A 19,231-nucleotide genomic window follows, 5' to 3' on the forward strand; every position below is an offset into this window, starting at 1 on the left:
ATGAATAAGTTTTAAAATGTTGTATGTGAGGATATATGTGTGTATGTAGGAATATATATATATGTACTCTATGAGTGAATGAGAATACAATTGTAAAAATATGAACATTAATGTAATACTGTCGCTGTGTGTTATGTGTATGTGATTATACATGTATATGTATTATACACCATGATTTCAAAATAAAAAATGAATTATAAAGAAAAAAAACAGTTAACAGTAGCCTGTAGCCAGGTCAGGTCCCACCTCCCAAGGTTATATAATACATATGCTTGTCAAGGACATGAGTGTGGCCCCTACTTTGTCCTCCATCACATTATATACATCCTATCCTTTTCTGTATTCCCTTCCATCTTCATCCTATTCATTGCATGATCATCTCTCTTTCTCCTTATGATTATATAATTATCTAACTAGAGGCATGCCCCAACAACTACAGATATTTCTCTGTCCTATAATTACAAAAGCGTTTTTCTTATGTAACAAAAGACTTTCTCTAATGGCCTACCTGTAATTACATTGGTGTTCCTCTAATATCATGATTAAAATGGAGTTTCTGTAATATCCTAATTACAAGAGCTCAATGTCCTAAAAACAAAAGAATTTCTCTAATACCCTTATAATTACAAAAGAGTTCCTCTAATGTCCTAATTACAAAAGAGTTTCTCTAATGTCCTAATTACAAAAGAGTTTTTCTAATGTCTTAAATACAAAAGAGTTTTCTCTAATGTCCTAATTACAAAGGTGTTTCTCTAATGTCCTAATTACAAAGGTATTTCTCTAATGTCCTAATTACAAAAGAGTTTTTCTAATGTCCTAAATACAAAGGTGTTTCTCTAATGTCCTAATACAAAGAGTTTTCTCTAATGTCCTAATTACAAAGGTGTTTCTCTAATGTCCTAAATACAAAGGTGTTTCTCTAATGTCCTAATTACAAAAGAGTTTCTCTGATGTTCTAAATGCTAAAGATTTTAGCTAATGTTCGAATAACAGAGTTATCTCTGATGTCTAGACTATCAGTTTCATTATTAACCGCAAGACCAATAAAAGGAAGCATGATGGGAGAATATCTTCACTCATATATGTTCTTGTAAGGTGGCCTATAAAACTGTCTGGTCTTGTTGGTCCTGTCGGCTTGGACATCGAGATCAGTACTGTGATCATGAGGAACAGTAAAACAGCAGATGCTCATGATCATCATATGGAAAATTGAACTGACATGTTTATTGTCACAGGAAAAACATGATATTCAGGCTTGCTGACATTATTATAACAACACGTATCAGGCATTACCGCTGTGTAGTTATACTACAAGCTGGATAGTGATACCTTCTATACATGTCATCTCCATAAGGCAATATTAAGATCCAATTTAGGAGACAGATTTGTTTGGAAAAAGAATTCATCCATACAATTAACTTAAGATAATTAAGAGAAACAAAGAAAAGATTGTACATGTACATGAGAATTAGGACAGGAAAAAACAATTAGAAAAATTTGGTTGATAAAAAAAATGATGAGTACATTATATATCAGATAAATAAAATACAATAAATGGTACAGATAAGATGTTTTATACTGTAGTTTCCCTACAGTATTATGTTCCTACAGGTAAATACTAGATCATAGCAATCACTACAAATAATGATACAACAGAAATTGTAATCTAGCATGGCTAAATGCCATCATGGGTATCCAAGTGGCAAGTAGAGGTAAAACGAGAACAAATTAACATAGCCATTAACATTTGTGAATGAATTTCACGTCTTCGTGACTCTACTAGTTACGGGAATTCACATTGCTGAAGTTTTTCTTCTTTTACAATAAAATATGACATACTACACTGGAATTTTCAACAACAAAAATTCAAAAATTAATCCCTACTCAAGTGAACTTCATGCTCCTCATTTTCCATAACCTAAATGTATTTTATCAAGCACTAGAAGCAATATATTATATTGATTTCATGAAAATCCTCTATAAAAGTACGCATTAGGCTCCTGTTTGGGCTCCTGTTTGGGTTCCAGTCTTGTTGATCATGTCACCTTTTATATTGGTGCCATGTACTACTTTTACACTTTTACCTCGGTACCTGATGTATACTACTTTTATATTTTCATCTCAGTACCATGTACTACTTTTACACTTTTTTTCTTGGTACCATGTTTATTACTGGTACTTTTACATTTTTATCTCGGTACCTTGTACTACTTTTACACTTTTTTTCTTGGTGCCATGTTTATTACTGGTACTTTTACATTTTTATCTCGGTACCTTGTACTACTTTTACACTTTTTTTTCTTGGTAACATGTTTGTTACTGGTACTTTTACATTTTTATCTCGGTACCTTGTACTACTTTTACACTTTTTTTTCTTGGTAACATGTTTGTTACTGGTACTTTTACATTTTTTATCTTTGTACCTTGTACTACTTTTACACTTTTTTTTCTTGGTACCATGTTTATTACTGGTACTTTTACATTTTTATCTTAAAATTTGTACCATATCTATTACTTTTACACTTATATTGGTAGAGAGAGACAGATTGTGCTGGTTTTGTCAGATGATGAAACAGTAGGTCCAACATATAGTACTTCTGGTCACTGATGGATCAGCTCATACTGTACGACCTTGGAAATCTGGTTCCAATCTAGATACCGTATATTTTCACATTTTCTCATCCTGTTACAATGATATTGAAATGTCAAAGTGACTAGTAAATCGTTCAAAAACAAGATTGCAATAATCGATCAGTTTTACTGGGTATATTTTGAATGGTTATCCGACAGAAACTTATTTTGTATGTATCCTATAGAAGAAGCTCCTTAAAAAAGTTTATGGATGTTGGTTTCTATGGTGACATGCTAATAACACAGGTGGAAAGTGTTTCTCTACTCTCAGATCCTCACAAAGATAGACACGATGGCTTCACAGAGGAGGGGGTTTGACCTCTACTTGTAACAGCTCAAATAATCATGAATTATTCATGAACTCAGGTCATGATAGCCTGAATACCATTATGAAAAGTGTTTAGTATGACTCGCCGATTAGATAGAGGGTGTCTTTTGATAAATGCAATGTCAATCTGTGACAATATCATCATCATTTGCAATGCAAAATGGAGAAATGGTTTGAAAGGGCTGGAGAAATGATGGGCATAATAAACCCGTCCACTATTTACAAATGATAACTACAATAGGTAAAATCCTATTGTGTTGGATCCAAATTTTACTTTTTACCTTTATGTGCAAATAAGTGTAGATTGATGTGTTTAGAAGTCTGGTACTCATATGGTGCTACCCCTGTATCACAGGCAATGCATTCAATCTAGAAAAAATGGAACATCTTCTATATCTAATCTGATCCTACATACTTTGGTAATTTATGCATGCATGCTTTTACTTCCCCCTCATAAGTCACATACTTTTTATACTTGTGAAGAAAAAATGAGCCATCACATTTCAAAAAGTGAGATAAAGAGAGTAGAGCTCCCAGACTGGATGTTTTCGTTACAAAGGCACTATCTGTTTGTGACAAATATGCATGATATCCAAGGACTTTGTGTATGCAACCATTCCTAGCACGTTTTGACAGTATCCTGCCACCCCTATCAAAAGCATTCAACAAGCATTCATCAATGGTTAGGAAAGTTCATTATAGACAATTTAGGTATATCAAGATGAAATGAAGGTGTACTCTTCCAGGAATATGCCAAACCAGACTGTTGGTGCATTGGAATTTATTGTTAACTAAAATTTTACTTCCTTTCCCTTCATTTCCACCTCATGCATTCTTCATCAAACTGGTTAACTTGTCAATAACAAAGGCAGTAGATCCGTTTCCTATAGATTAAAAACCAATGCAGCCAGTCTATGGAATATTGTTTTATTCTATAAAAACTTACCAACCTAACCTTACCAAATACCGACCCGAGCACTGATGTGCCCCACTTTTATATCAATCTGATGAATTCCTAAATTTAAACAGGTATATATGAATTACATGAAATTGCAATCAATCATACTGGGTATGCTAGCTGTTGAAATGTCCAGAGTATGTTTTTGATTCAGCTTACTTTCTCATGAAGTTCCATGAATCACAGAGTTCAAAATGTAATTACATATACTGCGCTGACACTTGATCAGTCGGTTATTTCTAGGAAGAATTTGGATGAGACCCACTTTTATATGTTTGCTACTGAACAAGTAGAGAAAAACAATACCAGAAAAGGTCATCTATGAGGATTTTATCTTTTGATTTCATCAGGTCTTTTAATTCTCTGTTACATCATATATAGTACCCCTGTGAGTGTTACATCATGGTACACCTGTTACACCATGTTACCTCTCTGCTCATTTCTTATTCAGCAGGTAAAACCACTCTTATTTGCTCCATTCTAATGAAATATCCACTTTTACTCGTCTTCTTTTTTCCCTCGCAGATAAAGTCGAGTTTTACAGCCGTAATGAAATCTCCAATTTTCCAACTGTTGCTAATTATAATGATGTCATTAACAGTTGCATAAAACTTCAGTTTGAATTTCACTCTAATCTGAATGTGCTGTTGGCGTTCTTTGTCGTAAAGCAGGGTAATAAAACCAGTTAATCAACTTAATCAAATGGGAATACCATCGGTATTATCTGGCCATAAAGGTAAACCAAGATTGGAAAAAAAGTTTTATTAATTCTGCATCGAGTTGTTGTTTGTGGTATTGGACTAATTCATTCTTGTAGGTCAATAAAGACACAAAATATACCAGGAACACCATTACAAGGAGCTCCGATTGATATAACAGTCAATGAATCCTCCATTAATAGGCTACAAAAACAAAACTTTTACAACACCATTAAAACTCTCCGGTTTCTGAATCACCGATAATTTCCAGTAAAATCCTTAATGAAATTTATCCCAGATTTGTACAAAACTGTTGGTAGTAAATCTTGAGAAGTACAAAAAATTCAGTAATTCTGATAGGAACAGTACAAATATGTTATGAATGAGGTGTTAGAGAGTCCTGCTAGAGTACAGGAAAAGGTACTGAGCCTGAGCTGTGGAGGAACAGGTGATTGCTAATTACTGGCAGGATGAGCGATATCTATAAACATAAGTTGTGGCTGACCAATAACAAACTGTACAGCCTGCCCTGTTACTGGGAGTAAAGGGGCGATCCTCAACACTGTACTCCCAACTGTCTACCATTATATTGGTCCCCGCCTGATCCATAACACAAGACTATACTAACATGACTGTGATGAGTATAGAACAAGCATTTAATGTCTATGCTGCAACACTGCCTCTTAGTGTACTGTTCTGACATTAACTCAGTCTAGCGCTATATCATAACATGCAATTATACCCCCAGGACAAAATATTGAATAAAACATCAAGTCCAAAATAAGATATGTAGCTGATAAAACCTTGTTAAAAATTGTTCATCAAAGAAGTAGAAATTGATTCAATTAATCAAAATTAATTGATCTAATTAATTAGAATTAATTGATCTTTTAGTTGCATATTAGGAAAAGAATGAGTCTTATGAAATGATCCAATAAAATTAAAGATGGTTGGTATTGTGATGGCGAGCTCGAGTAATCACAGGAATATGTCCCCTTCACATGACAGACTTATACAGTGTATTTTATATTTCCCCTTCACATGACAGACTTATACAGTGTATTTTATAACAAAACAACAGCCTGGGACATCATTTTTCTTTTTAATTCTAAAATCAAATGATAAGGCTTGAAGAAGATAATAATTGGGATATTGAGTATATAGGAGAGCTAGATGTAAAGACTAAAAACCAAAGTTTACTCTTAAAACAAACAATTCAAACTGCACTGGTCTTTGAGCTATATACATCAATCGACCAATTATATCTTGTTTAATCCTCAAGTTTACATGTATATGTTAAATTTTCAGCATAGTGCCAAAGATGACATGATTCTGACACCTTTCCTGTAGTAAAACTTATCATAGTGAAATTGACATGTCGTTATATATATATGATGATATATATAAAGACATATCATATTTTTACAAAAAGGAAAAAGTAAACCAGCTAGCTAGGCAACCTTCAAATATGCAAATGAAACATTTCACAAGGAACATTGCATTTTGGTTTAAAGAAATGTTCACATACCACGATTATCTAGACAGCTATATATATATACCTCCCTTTACACAATACAAACATGTATAGTCATCAACTAAATTATATCATAATAACAGTTCCATAATGGTAAATATGACTAAGCTTGCTCTAACAATATCATATAGGCCCTCTAGTAAATTAACCAGCAACTTTAATGATTTCTGTTAAACAGCATGTTGTGTACCTTTGAATGCTGTCAGACTTGCTGCCCCAATAATACACAATCACAAATTATCAGTTACCAGAAAGACAGTCCCTCCCACCAGATAACAGCTTGAATGCTTTTTACCCCATATTCAAATTTCATTTCCAGAGAGCAATTTAATTTCAATGAAATTTCTCAAATAATTAGCAGCAATAATGGGCCAGCTTTGACAGCATCAAATAGTGTAAATTTTAATATCTGTGATTCCTTGAGTGGTATGACTCCAGCATTATGTAACAAGTACAGTGCGTATTTGAGGTTGCTAATTCACAAGAGCTTCTGTCAATGGTCGAGCATGCAGGCCCTTTATACCTTCTGTTGTCCAGGGTTCCACCCCGACATGCTTCTCAACGAAAACAGTCAATTCTATAAGGGCCAAGTCAGTACAAACTTCTTGTAAAAAACATAATGTCAACAGTAAGGTATTCATGTATTCTGTACAGGGCTCTATCAGAGGAAGCAAATTAGCCTAGCTATAAGAAAACTATTACATATCAATGCTTAAAATTCTCTGCTGTGTCAATAAAATTGACAACAACATATTCTTGAACTCTACTCCTGGTGTTTGAATATCAGCCACCTACCTGACTGGCTAAATAAACACTTACAAAGTTTTAAATGGCCACAGCTAATGTAATTAATTTTGTTATTTACAAAGCAGAACTTATCTCCAGGTTCAATGCGGCATGGCCGACTCCTGTATTGTTAGGGTATAAACCAATCTGTGAACAGGATAATGATTGACTACAGGTTGTCCAATCTTGTTTATAGGCTATAGTCACAACTGACCCTGAAAATCTCCACACCATTCCACTGGGCCATACTGTAGTTTAAACTAGCATACAGAAATGCTTTGCTTCTTTACACCTGTACTTTGTCTTTGTATCAATATCCGTCAGACTCATGCCTTTTGAATTTAGAGTTAGGTAACTGAATTTAAATTCTGTGCATGTCTGACCAGCTCCCCAACAGTTCATCTATCTTACATTTGAAACCGGAGTTCTGTAACTGTATGTAAGATTCCATTATATCATACCTGTGTGAGAATTTATATGAATTCAACAGTTTTTTGCATGAGATAATGTAATATTACCTGAAACACCAAATACTTTGTTTGTTTCTATCAATCTAGATTAAATAGCTGTAAAGCCATACAAGAACGCTTGAATTTACAAAGTCTGGATTTACATATGAAAAGCCACCAATGATTTTGACAAATTGGAAACAGATTCACAAACCTTGATAGGTTAGCTTGTATCTCTTAAAATAACTATGGAAGGTACAATCCGATATGTTTAAAAATAATTAATACACTTGGGGATGAAACTCGGGGATAGTGTCACCCGAGACACTCGATGTGTGTCTGTGTTCCCAATTGTTCAGGGTTTGTTATTCACCATTTTGCAGTAGATGAACCTTTCATGAATTGATAGAGTAGGTTCACCTGAATGTAATATTATGTCAGTTTATATCAAATTTACACCAGGTGATAAATATACAAATGATTAACAACAGTATATAGCTTAATTGTGTTACCAATGTGTCCTAGTGTAGCCATCACTTCAGGAAGTCTTTCTCAAGTACGAAAATTCAATTTCAGTGAAAACACATGCATATATATAACATTTTATAAAAGATTCCACATCTAGATTTGATGTGGCTCACATCATTTATACTTTTTTCTTTATTCACATCTTTTCTTCTTTTAAGCTCTTAAAAAGTCCTCAATACATTCTGAAGGAGAACGTCTCTGATATAGCAATGCGATGTCATAATTCTATTACATCTACAAATAAACAACATTTCTGTAGAAAAAAGCACCTCTGTCAACACCAGCCATGTAGAAATTATGTCATTATGGTAGAGCATTAAAGTCTTACGTGTGTGACAATGAAAAAATAGACATACAGTCTAGTTCAGGTCCCATGTGTCTTGGTGTCCAGCACAATATAAATGTTTTTACATCTCACACAATGAAATTAACCTAAGAGAGTGAAGTGACTGCATGAAATATTGATGCGACCAAGATCGGTGTAGAAACAGTCTGATGACACAAGTATACATGATATAGTAGGAATCTACTAGTAAAACTGTATAGAGCAGTCTTCATCCAATTTTAGCTTTAAGCGTACATTTTTGGGGTTTCAAATGATGGATAACAGCCGAAATATGTGAAAATATTATTTTTTATTCTTTTATATACGTATAATTTATTTTACTTTTATTTTTAATTCAAAGTCACTTTCTTATAATACTGATATGCTTTGATGACAAGGCTTTCTTACATAAAGAGGAATTATCTGCTAATGGTCTCTTCCATCTCTCTCCGGGCAGGAATAAAAAAAATCTGAAAGCTCAGCAAGGTCTAAAAGTATATGCATGACATGATCAATTAAATAGACTGAAAACCACATAGAACATGTAAAGGACCAAGAAATATAGAGACAACTAACACTATAGCTATAGTCCAAGTCATTACAGTATTACCAACTACATACCAGGTACTCACATAACAAAGTCACAATAACAGGTAGCCTAAGTCTCAAGTCTTATCAGCATCTTCACTGGAGTCATTTATAGGTCATGTCAATCATGAATATAAAAATAATAAACAATTGAAAAGATAAAACCTAGTAGTTATAAACTCTGATCCGATACCAGAGAGTCTGGGCCACTCCCAAACTGGACCAGATTATAGCAGTCATGTGATAATTCCTTCCAGACCTTTGAGGAACAAATCATATCACTTGAGAGACTCCCATGGGAATTATTCCACTTTATGGGTATAATTAATCCCTTGGGATTTGTACCAGGGCCAATGTACATGTTTCATCCTTGTGGAGTAATTTGGCATTTTCTCTTCCTGACAACCCCTTGGGAGTCATGCATGATATACAAGACCTTCAACTCTAACCAATTGTAAGTTATCACCCTTTACTGAATTCTCTGAAACCTTGGGGAGTTGCTACTAAGAGCCCAGTGTGGCTTTATCATGGAAGCTTTATCTTGTCTCAGGCTGTAGTTCAGTAAACATCCCAAGCAACACATGGCCATTCTGATTCCAACAGGCAACACACAGAGGATGTTTACATTGCAGAAAAATTGAAATAAATTGACTTTGACTATAAATTTTGAATCTGTTTTAAAATTTGAATCTCTATATCATGAGGTTCACATCAGTACATTATTTATAGTTTAGTTATATACAAATAGTACACAGCTTTAATCATTTATTGATAGCACCAACAAAAGTATGAATGTTTGTACATTTATATCTCACACCTTGCAAAACTGAATTTGTGTATTCATTCACCCGTGATAGAAAATATTCTGAGGTATCAGTTGATGGGATATGGCATTGATATCTAGTACTGATATGCAGATTTGTCATTTAAATATTCATCTTGAAATCCACACAAAGGAAATAGAGTTGCTATCCTGATATCAATGCAAACCCATAAAAGTTCAATTTCAAAACTGGTAATTGTATTTTTACTTAAATCAATTTCTCCCTAACCAATTTTATTATGCTTGCATGTAAACCCATCAAGGATAATAATCGCACATATGCTTTACAACTCCTTTTATTCTTTTACCAGAAAAATGAAGCCGCCAACAAACACGAACAACTTGTTTACATAAAAGAGGATGACGAATAACAGATTTTCTTGATGTGCATTTTGTTACCAGAGAGAGCTTTGGTTCCATGAATTATCATGAACCAGTAATTTTTACTTTCAGGACAGGAAAGAGAATGATATCCTGTACAGTCGGTCTTTTATCTCTGAAGCAGAAACAACTCTCAGGAATAACTTGTTTTTGTCAGCAATTGTAATTATCAGGAGTAGAAAATGGTAGCTGGTACCACATTTTATCAACACTGATCATCACCAGAAATGTCAAAAATATCAAAAACAAGGCGTAACAAAACAATCAAGTTCTGTGCAGCAGTTGGAAATTCTCAAATACATTTTCTTCAATCAGGCATTGCATATAGCTGTTTAGGCTATAGCTATACTCTCAAATAAAAAAAAATCTACATACATGTAATTGATTTTAAAACCAAGTTCTTTTACCAGTAACATATATAGGACCTGCCTATAATTTTTAGACTGATGCAGGCATTCAATTTTTACAGCGAAGCACTGTTTTTACTGCTAGGACTAAAAGGTCTAAAACTGTTCTTCATTCAATGAATGTTGACAGTTCTGTTAGTGAATTAGAAAAAATCCTGAATATTGTGCAAAGTGTCAAGATGACAGTCAGCTGGCAGTCCTTGTAACACTGATCGCTGTGTCTGTGTACAACTACACAAAATTGTACAATTAACTGTAAGTGTCCCCCTCCCCACTTAAACCTCCCTTCACATCAGAGAGGAACACATTGGAGGGAACATCTCCATGCTTTCATCAGCAAACTGCTCACCATTACCATCTCATTTACCTCCAGCAGGTATATACATATCATCAACCCCCTTCCTGCAATTTCCAGGCAGCCCTCCTCATACACAACAATGCACTTTGGCTTTTTCTTTTCAAAAACTGATGAAAAAGGCTCCTACATGTACAACAATTAGGTGAGAGTATAGAAAAAGAGGCTAAAGCTTCAGACTGGAATCTGTCAAAATAATCCATTTCTCAAAGAGTAGTTTCTAGTACCACAACATTTTATGTGTAATAACTTTTGACAAATGCTGAAGTTTTGTAACCACTTCAAAGTTATGGTTCATTTTGTGAGAGAGGAACGGACGCCATGATTAATCAGAGGTTTGTAAATGCTATGTTCTACAGCTGTATTATAGCACAATGTCACAGCTGTGAACAGGTTTCCTTAATGCCGTAGTAAAAGTTTCTGTAATGATGTTTCAGCAAATATATACAATTTTATGTTACATTATAACAGATTACCCAATAATGTCATTAACGACTTCAGCATACTAAAACTGATAAAATCCTAAATTTAAATTAATCTAAAAACAAACTGCATATTTGTAAATTAAAGTGATCATGAGTATTTATGTATGCTTTATCTATACATTGTGTGTACTGGGTAACTCCAGTATGACATCCATCATCACTATATAATTATACCATCAAATAGAACACCAGCTGTGTTGGACCAAAATCAAATATGTTCAATACATACGACCTACACATGTATTAAATAGGAAATCTTTCTCGATGGACCAGACAATTTTTTGATGTCTGTTTTCCCAGAAGTCTGACCAGGTTCCATGACAATTGAGATAAACCTCGACTTCCGCAGCAGCAACATGTGAAGTCAGCAATTTAAAACACGCCTCGGAAGTGATTGCAGTGCATTGTGCAGGGCGACTGAACACAATAAATCTCGCACATGCTTCATTAAAACTGATTTAATCGTCTCAGACTAAGGATGCACACTGCAAGACATGCAATTTCCTCTGTGTGAACACACACTGTTGTCTGCTGGACATTCACTCTAAAACATGATGGTGGAAAAGTAGAAGTACAGCATGTTCTCTGACAGCCACCAAGCCCTGAGAAGAAGTTCATTGGGCAATTTCATTGTCTGTAATTAGTCTCATTGTATGTATATAATATACATAGCTGAATTTATTATGTCCATTTATTAAGGGTGTATGTTTTGGGCTGCAAAGTTAATTAATTTCGATGTTTCTCTAGATCTTAGACCTATTGACATGATTTTGGTAGAGGTGCAAGTTTGCAATATAGTCATGTCCTACTAAAACTTTCAACTTTTTCTCTAATCTCACGTATCAATATGACAAAATGATTTAGTCTACATAAATCAAACAGTTTTTCTATATTCACAGCATTGTTCCCCAGACCTTTTAATACCAGTTAGTACACTGTAATCAGTAATTATATAATTAACAGCAGTCTGATTCTTACTCTACGCTGCTAATCCAATCCAACTTTTGATATCTTTGATAACTGGCAGCCATAATTTACAATTTTACATTTTTTACAAAATAATAAAACCTTTGCAAAATAACATGGAGAAAACTTTATTTTGATCCCTTATATAATCCTGCTCCAGAGAGCATCCGGTCAAAACGGGATTCCAATTGGTTTCTGCCATTTGATGCAATCGTCATAAGTGTATGATTATATATATATAGTTGATGCCTGATCTAAGACTTCCACAAGACGGATAATGTACATACCTCTCAGTGAGGTGTGTCAGTACATATGTACCAAAGTTGTCATCTTTCCAAATAATTTTTGGATCAGATTAATATTTCATTATCTTTATCAGATTTACTGACCTCATCCGAATTATATAATTGTACAGTAGTGTCTTGTCTTTATTTTACAGATAAGAACATCTGTATCAACCCAGAAAGTAAATGCTACTGTAAAATTGCCAACATCCACTTATTATATTATAAATTCTGTTCCCAACAGTCTCCCTGAGTTACTATAGAATGTACCAAGTTAATTATTTAGTCTATCAAGTCACCCCTCTGTTTGTTTACATGCCAAATCCTTGATAATCAGCTTACTTTTTCTATGTTAGCATGATAAAGCAATAGTAATACTACTATTATATAATATACACGGATATTGAGTTTTGTAAATGTTTTTACAATAATAGAGTGTGTTTATGTAAGTAAAGCTAAGTACTGATAGGACACTAGTGCTTTTGAGTCTTTCTACTCTAACCACTCTAATCTGTGACATGTGAAGTGTGCCCTGACACCCCACAACACCCCACACATGTCCACAGTTACACATGAAAGTCAGCCTTCACAGCCAAGAAACCAGTTAGCACCTGGACATCTCATTAGGGCATTGTCAAACATTTGTGGTGACACCTGCCCAGGACACTGTAGGGCCACTTTCAGGGCCAGCAGGACAGCCTTGGTTTACCACTGTTGTCCTGGCGGTGTGATTATCAGTACAAGCATCAGTCATGTAGAGTGACAAAGTCTATTTGTATGGTCAAATGTCCATCTGTATTGACCTCCAGGTATGCACTAAATGTACACTGCCCATATATATATTAGGCTTATTACTTATAGGTGAAAATATATAGTACTTTCTGTGTCAGATTTAACTCAGATTAGGATATATGCCTATAAAGTACAGTGATAATTACTTCCTGCTTATCACCTATAAACAAACAGACTTGACACTTTTGAGAAGGAGGGAACATATATAGCTATAAGCTAGTTATTAAAATCAAACCAGTTTTAATCTTCATTCATCACAAACCATCGCTGGATTTCTAATTTTTCATGAAAATATTTCTGATCGATATAAATTAGATAATATATTGGAGGTCTCAAAAAGGTCATTGGTCACATTTTCCACAAAACAATTTTTTATGCAGTTTGAACATTTTGCACCCAGAAGAATTATACTTTTAATTAATTATAGTTATAGAGCCAATTACAGAATCTATTAGGTTTAGGTACTTGATTGAGCTGATGTTATCAATTAAATTTTACATGTACACTTTACATTTTATATAGCATGTGGTATTTATATAAAAAAAATCTTCAAAATATTACATGCACACATTTCAAATTATTCAAAATGGTAAAACAATGAATGTATTCGTTCTGCCATAATACACATGGCCCTGATTACAAGATGTGCTTTTTTCTCCCAAAATTTAACATCTGGTATGAATATAAATATCATGGAGATACATTGCTACAAGGATGTACAATCATAGAATGGTTGATGGGGTACTGTCGGGGGAGGTAAACATACTCCCATAATACCTAAACACACGTTATATAGTAAATTACTGAGGTATGGAATACTTCTTGTAGAACTGTATACATCATGTCTATACAAATATCTGGTGGCTATACCTATATAAACCAACTCTGTTTAATTCATATATATGTCCAGTAGTTTCTTTTACTAATAACTTATATATATAATATGCATGTGCAATAGTTATACTAAGCTCACTAAGATTTGTCTCTGATTAATTTGAGCCAGTATATGAATTTGATGCAAATTATTAATCTGTATGTTGCATTAGATGTGCCGTGGATTAAATTTTCAACAAGTGTGTTTACCAGTTCCCCCGTTATAAACTTCGAAATTTCATTTTTTATATAATTTTGAGCTAGATGTTTTTCAATTGTGACAATATTTTTGCTGCACTTAAATAATCTGCAACAAATTTCATAAGAAACCTAGAATTTTTATATTGTTTCCATCTTTTCACTTGAAATCATAACTGTACCAGACTTATTTATTTCAATATGAACAATAAATTATAAGTCTCAGTGTATTAAGTCTTCAGGTTGTAAATCATGACTATACACAAGCCCATCTCCTAATTATCCCCAGCAGCTTAAAAGTGAAATTCAATATACTGCCTAGATAACACCATACTGGTTTTCCTGGACTCCCAACAGCTAAGCTGGCCAAAAGAAATAGCATTATCAACGTTTACACTAACTTGTTAATTACATCTACCCATGTATGACTTAATTTGTATACCCCCTCCCTGTCCATTACCAGTATCCAACAAATTTAAACTCTAGATCTGGAATTGAGGTTCCTGCATGACCAGAAAAATACTGTTATTAAGGACTATATATATATAGAGACTATTTTGGTTTCACTGCAGCTGATGTGCTGCAGATCTCATTCTTACAAAACTCATTTTCGAAACTGGCTATGTTGTTTCACATACAAGATTACATTCGATTTCAAATCTCTGACAAGTATTTTGATTTAGCTGCAGTTCCAATACTTTATGTGTAAACCTTGGGAAGGTCTTCTCAAGTTTTGTTACAGAAAATAATTTATAACACTTGTACTTCAGACAAACATGCAAAATTAACATCAATGGCCCAACAACCTAAGGAAAATTCAATACATTGTAAACAAAAAACTGAAAGTTCCTGCTCTATAATATAATTGTTTTGTTTATTTTACATTAACGCCAAGTCCAACATGATATAAATGTGTCTGTGTCCAATACAAGACCATTGAGGTATGCATTTGTCTCAAAAAAGTGAAACACAATAGATTTTTTTAATCAATTTTAAACAGCTCTATACAGAACATGTTTTTCCTGTTTCTCCATAACATACAGAAAATGACAAAAAGAATTAGAAGCTATAAAGTGAATGACTTTAGCTCAACCTATGATAAAGATTTAAAACTCATAAAATTCACATATCCCGTATCAATTTTCTTACCTCACATTATCAGCTTTAGTGTTATGAGGATTAGCCACAACCACCCACTTTGTAACCTTTTATTACAAATCTATTCGGAATTGTCATTTTTCCAAGTTAAATCTCTTCAACAAACAGCAGGTCAGACATTTGAATTAAATCGCATAGTATCAATTTACCCCGTACAATTAAAGGTAATTTACATAGAAAGCAATTAATACTTCAGTTACAACTCTATGAATTACTTGAGATATAACATAACACAACTTCATCAATTCAACAAAAATTACGCAAACAAACTTCAAAGACTTTATTTATGAAATAATATTCCCCCGGAGAATTTACCATAGTCTTGATATATATCTAGGCCTATATGGCTACTGTACAGATGTTAATGAGGTCTGTTTAATTACGGCTTGAAATTCTTGTTTACTCTACATTAGTTTGTCTGCAATTATCAAGCAATTAAAATTACATTTATGATTTAGTTAAATAGACATTGGTAAAAGACGGTTAAATGTAAAACTGCTTTAATGATAATTTTAAATTAAAATTCCCTTCAACTTACAACCTCCGAGAGCGACTAGAGGCCAACATAAGCTTAGATCTATACTTTGTCTCAGGTAGATCTATGAATAATTGTAGAAATAAATGTGATCAACATTTGTTTTATTTCACACGATTCACGATAACTAGTACCTATTTGTGACGTTTTAACTGTAGTAAAACCACCGTGTGTACTTCATATTAAAGGGGCAGACGTGCTATCCGATATTAGACTTCAAAGTGACATGACTGAAACCCATGCTTTCTCCTCAAATGTCAATCCTGTTTCAAACAAATTTACAAAGAAAAAATTAAATGTGCAACTTACCATAACATAAAAAGGTTAAAACTGATAATGTCTCCTTTGTTTTACCATCCATGGCGATTGATTAAGTCCACATAAAAAACGGAAACATCACTACAAGTGCATCATTTTCACACCTCAACTCGAACTTGTAAACTGTCAATGAGCTTACAGTGCTATCAAAGTAACCGCATCGCACACCGGCACACGACTTTTCTCACTCCGCGTGGGAAATAGTTCTCAGCTCAAGGAGTTAAATCCAAGTAATAAAATCACTGCACGACCAATGCTTCCAAAGATATTTGTACAAAATAGTTTTTAAAAGAAATAAATACAACCTTATAATAGTTAGGTGTATATTTAAATATGCACATTAATATAAACATCCGAGAAATCTTTAGACCAATCAAGTAACTTATTTATGACCGATGGCGGATACCCATTGTGCGAAGACCGGCTCAACAAAAATGCTGTTTTCACGATGTTTCCTCAATATGTATCCTTGACATCGTTTCATTTCAATGAATAGTCCTAAATGATTGTACTGTGATCTAATTTTTACTTGTCAGTCCGTGCTAAGCTTGTAAGACGCTCCTGTTCGCTTCGCTCGCCATGAGCCATGTGCTCGACTGCTGCGGTTTGTTTACATGAGATGTCATTTAATGGCAACCAATCAGATTCTTTCCTTTGTTCGTAATTGGCGCGAGATATGAATCATGTAAACATCAGCACGTGATTGCCACTTTTTCAAAAAGTGATTAAAAGTTCTATGGAATAAATCAGTTCATTGTTTTCATAACTCATTTTTACGTTCATAGGGGAAAAGTAAGATTTCTTTTATAACTTGGATGTTTTACTGTGTTAATATTTTAGATTTGTTCAGGCCATTTTAATTTGTTCCAAATGGATTTCAACATTTTATTCGCTAGCAGGGACGTACATATATATATATACATGTACGTCCCTGCACCTAAAATCACTGAAGAATCCTAGGTGGACTTGATAGTTTCATTTTAATCAGATTAAGGCTTTTGGCATGTAAGCATACATCTTTTGTATATTCATAAAAAATCAACACAGATAAGATAAATAATCTTTATTTTGAAACCGAGCATGTTTTAAATGTAACATAAGCTCTGAAGAGTTTGAAGTTGACATTCCCACGTTTTTTGTTTTTGTTTGTTTGTTTGTTTGTTTTTGTTTTTGTTTATGTCAGAGACATATATAGACTATATGTCTCTGGTTTTGTGTGTTTGATTTTTAATGAAATTGTATCATCCCTTTCAGTTGTGGATATGATATATGTTTGGGACCCCGATTAAGTTTCTTGTCATAGTCCTAATCTTGTGTAAATGAAAGTGCCTATATTATAAAATTATGAAAATAATAAAACTATAAAAACGAGCACCGGCATCTGGGTCATTCTGTTCTATCAGAGTTACTTCCCTTCGTTTCACCTTACCAGATAACATCTAAAGGTTGACAGCCGATGGGGACAGAAAATGCCCTTGTGTAAAATGTTTTTAGGAAAGTTCTTTTTGTTTAGTCAGGGACTAATACGTCCATAATTAAGTTAACACAAACTTCTGGCCTGTAATATCATATATCAAACTCGTCAAATACCGTCTTATTTATCACACGAGTTTCTCTCATTATATTACATGATTTTCAATTTAATTGATAAAAATAGTGACGAATTTTTCATCACAACGCCCGAAATCTTTTAGCTGCTTTATATTGGGATACCACTGTCGGCCAGATTCATAAGCATTAGACTGTATGGGAAGTCACCCACTTGACCCAGCCGTCTTTTTGATCTGTACTGTGATCACCACACATACTCAAACTTCTCGTTTCTATGACAGAGTTAAACGTTATCTACGAATCCCTAATACATTGCGTAAACAAGTACAGAGACGTATAACCATTTGGCTGGTACGCATGACGTCCTCTGGAGGAGGCAGATCTAACCGTTCAATTTGGCGTGACGTCTGACTGTTACGTATACCGTAATAGCTATTGAAGGAAAACAAGAACGATAATTACGGACAATATTAGATGTAAATCAGGCGTGGTTTAAAATTTTGATACCGAAACGGTACAGTGATAAATGTTCTATGGTGAACCCGCAGTACCTTTATCCAATGTTGACATCACTTCCAATACATCTGACGAGGTTCAGGAAAATCGGTCGCATATGTGTAAGTAGTGTGTCCTCATCACGTGCCTTTAAAAAACACCTTTATATACCGGCATTCATAGTATGTCCTCAACAGACACCTTTATATACCGGCATTCATAGTATGTCCTCAACAGACACCTTTATATACCGGCATTCATAGTATATCCTCAACAGACACCTTTATATACCGGCATTCATAGTATGTCCTCAACAGACACCTTTAAATACCGGCATTCATAATATATCCTCAACAGACACCTTTATATACCGGCATTCATAGTATATCCTCAACAGACGCCTTTATATACCGGCATTCATAGTATGTCCTCAACAGACACCTTTAAATACCGGCATTCATAGTATATCCTCAACAGACACCTTTATATACCGGCATTCATAGTATGTCCTCAACAGACACCTTTATATACTGACATTTATAGTATGTCCTCAACAGACACCTTTATATACCGGCATTCATAGTATGTCCTCAACAGACACCTTTATATACCGACATTCATAGTATGTCCTCAACATACACCTTTATATACCGACATTTATAGTATGTCCTCAACATACACCTTTATATACCGACATTCATAGTATGTCCTCAACAGACACCTTTATATACCGACATTCATAGTATGTCCTCAACATACACCTTTATATACCGGCATTTATAGTA

The 19,231-nt window shown here is 34.0% G+C and overlaps 1 protein-coding gene across 1 annotated transcript in view; it reads right to left on the reverse strand.

Moving 5' to 3' along the window:
• Window positions 1–16,849, reverse strand: part of LOC117322900 (inactive tyrosine-protein kinase 7-like) — a 152,205-nt gene extending 135,356 nt beyond the window's left edge. The window contains exon 1 of the mRNA XM_033877845.1: window positions 16,392–16,849. Within this exon, the coding sequence (XP_033733736.1) occupies window positions 16,392–16,443 (52 nt within the window). The 5' untranslated portion in view covers window positions 16,444–16,849. The remainder of the gene's footprint in view (window positions 1–16,391) is intronic.
• Between the last annotated feature and the right edge of the window lie 2,382 nt (window positions 16,850–19,231).

This window comes from Pecten maximus, chromosome 3 (genome assembly GCF_902652985.1).
Source record: "Pecten maximus chromosome 3, xPecMax1.1, whole genome shotgun sequence".
NCBI classification, from domain to species: Eukaryota; Metazoa; Mollusca; class Bivalvia; order Pectinida; family Pectinidae; genus Pecten; species Pecten maximus.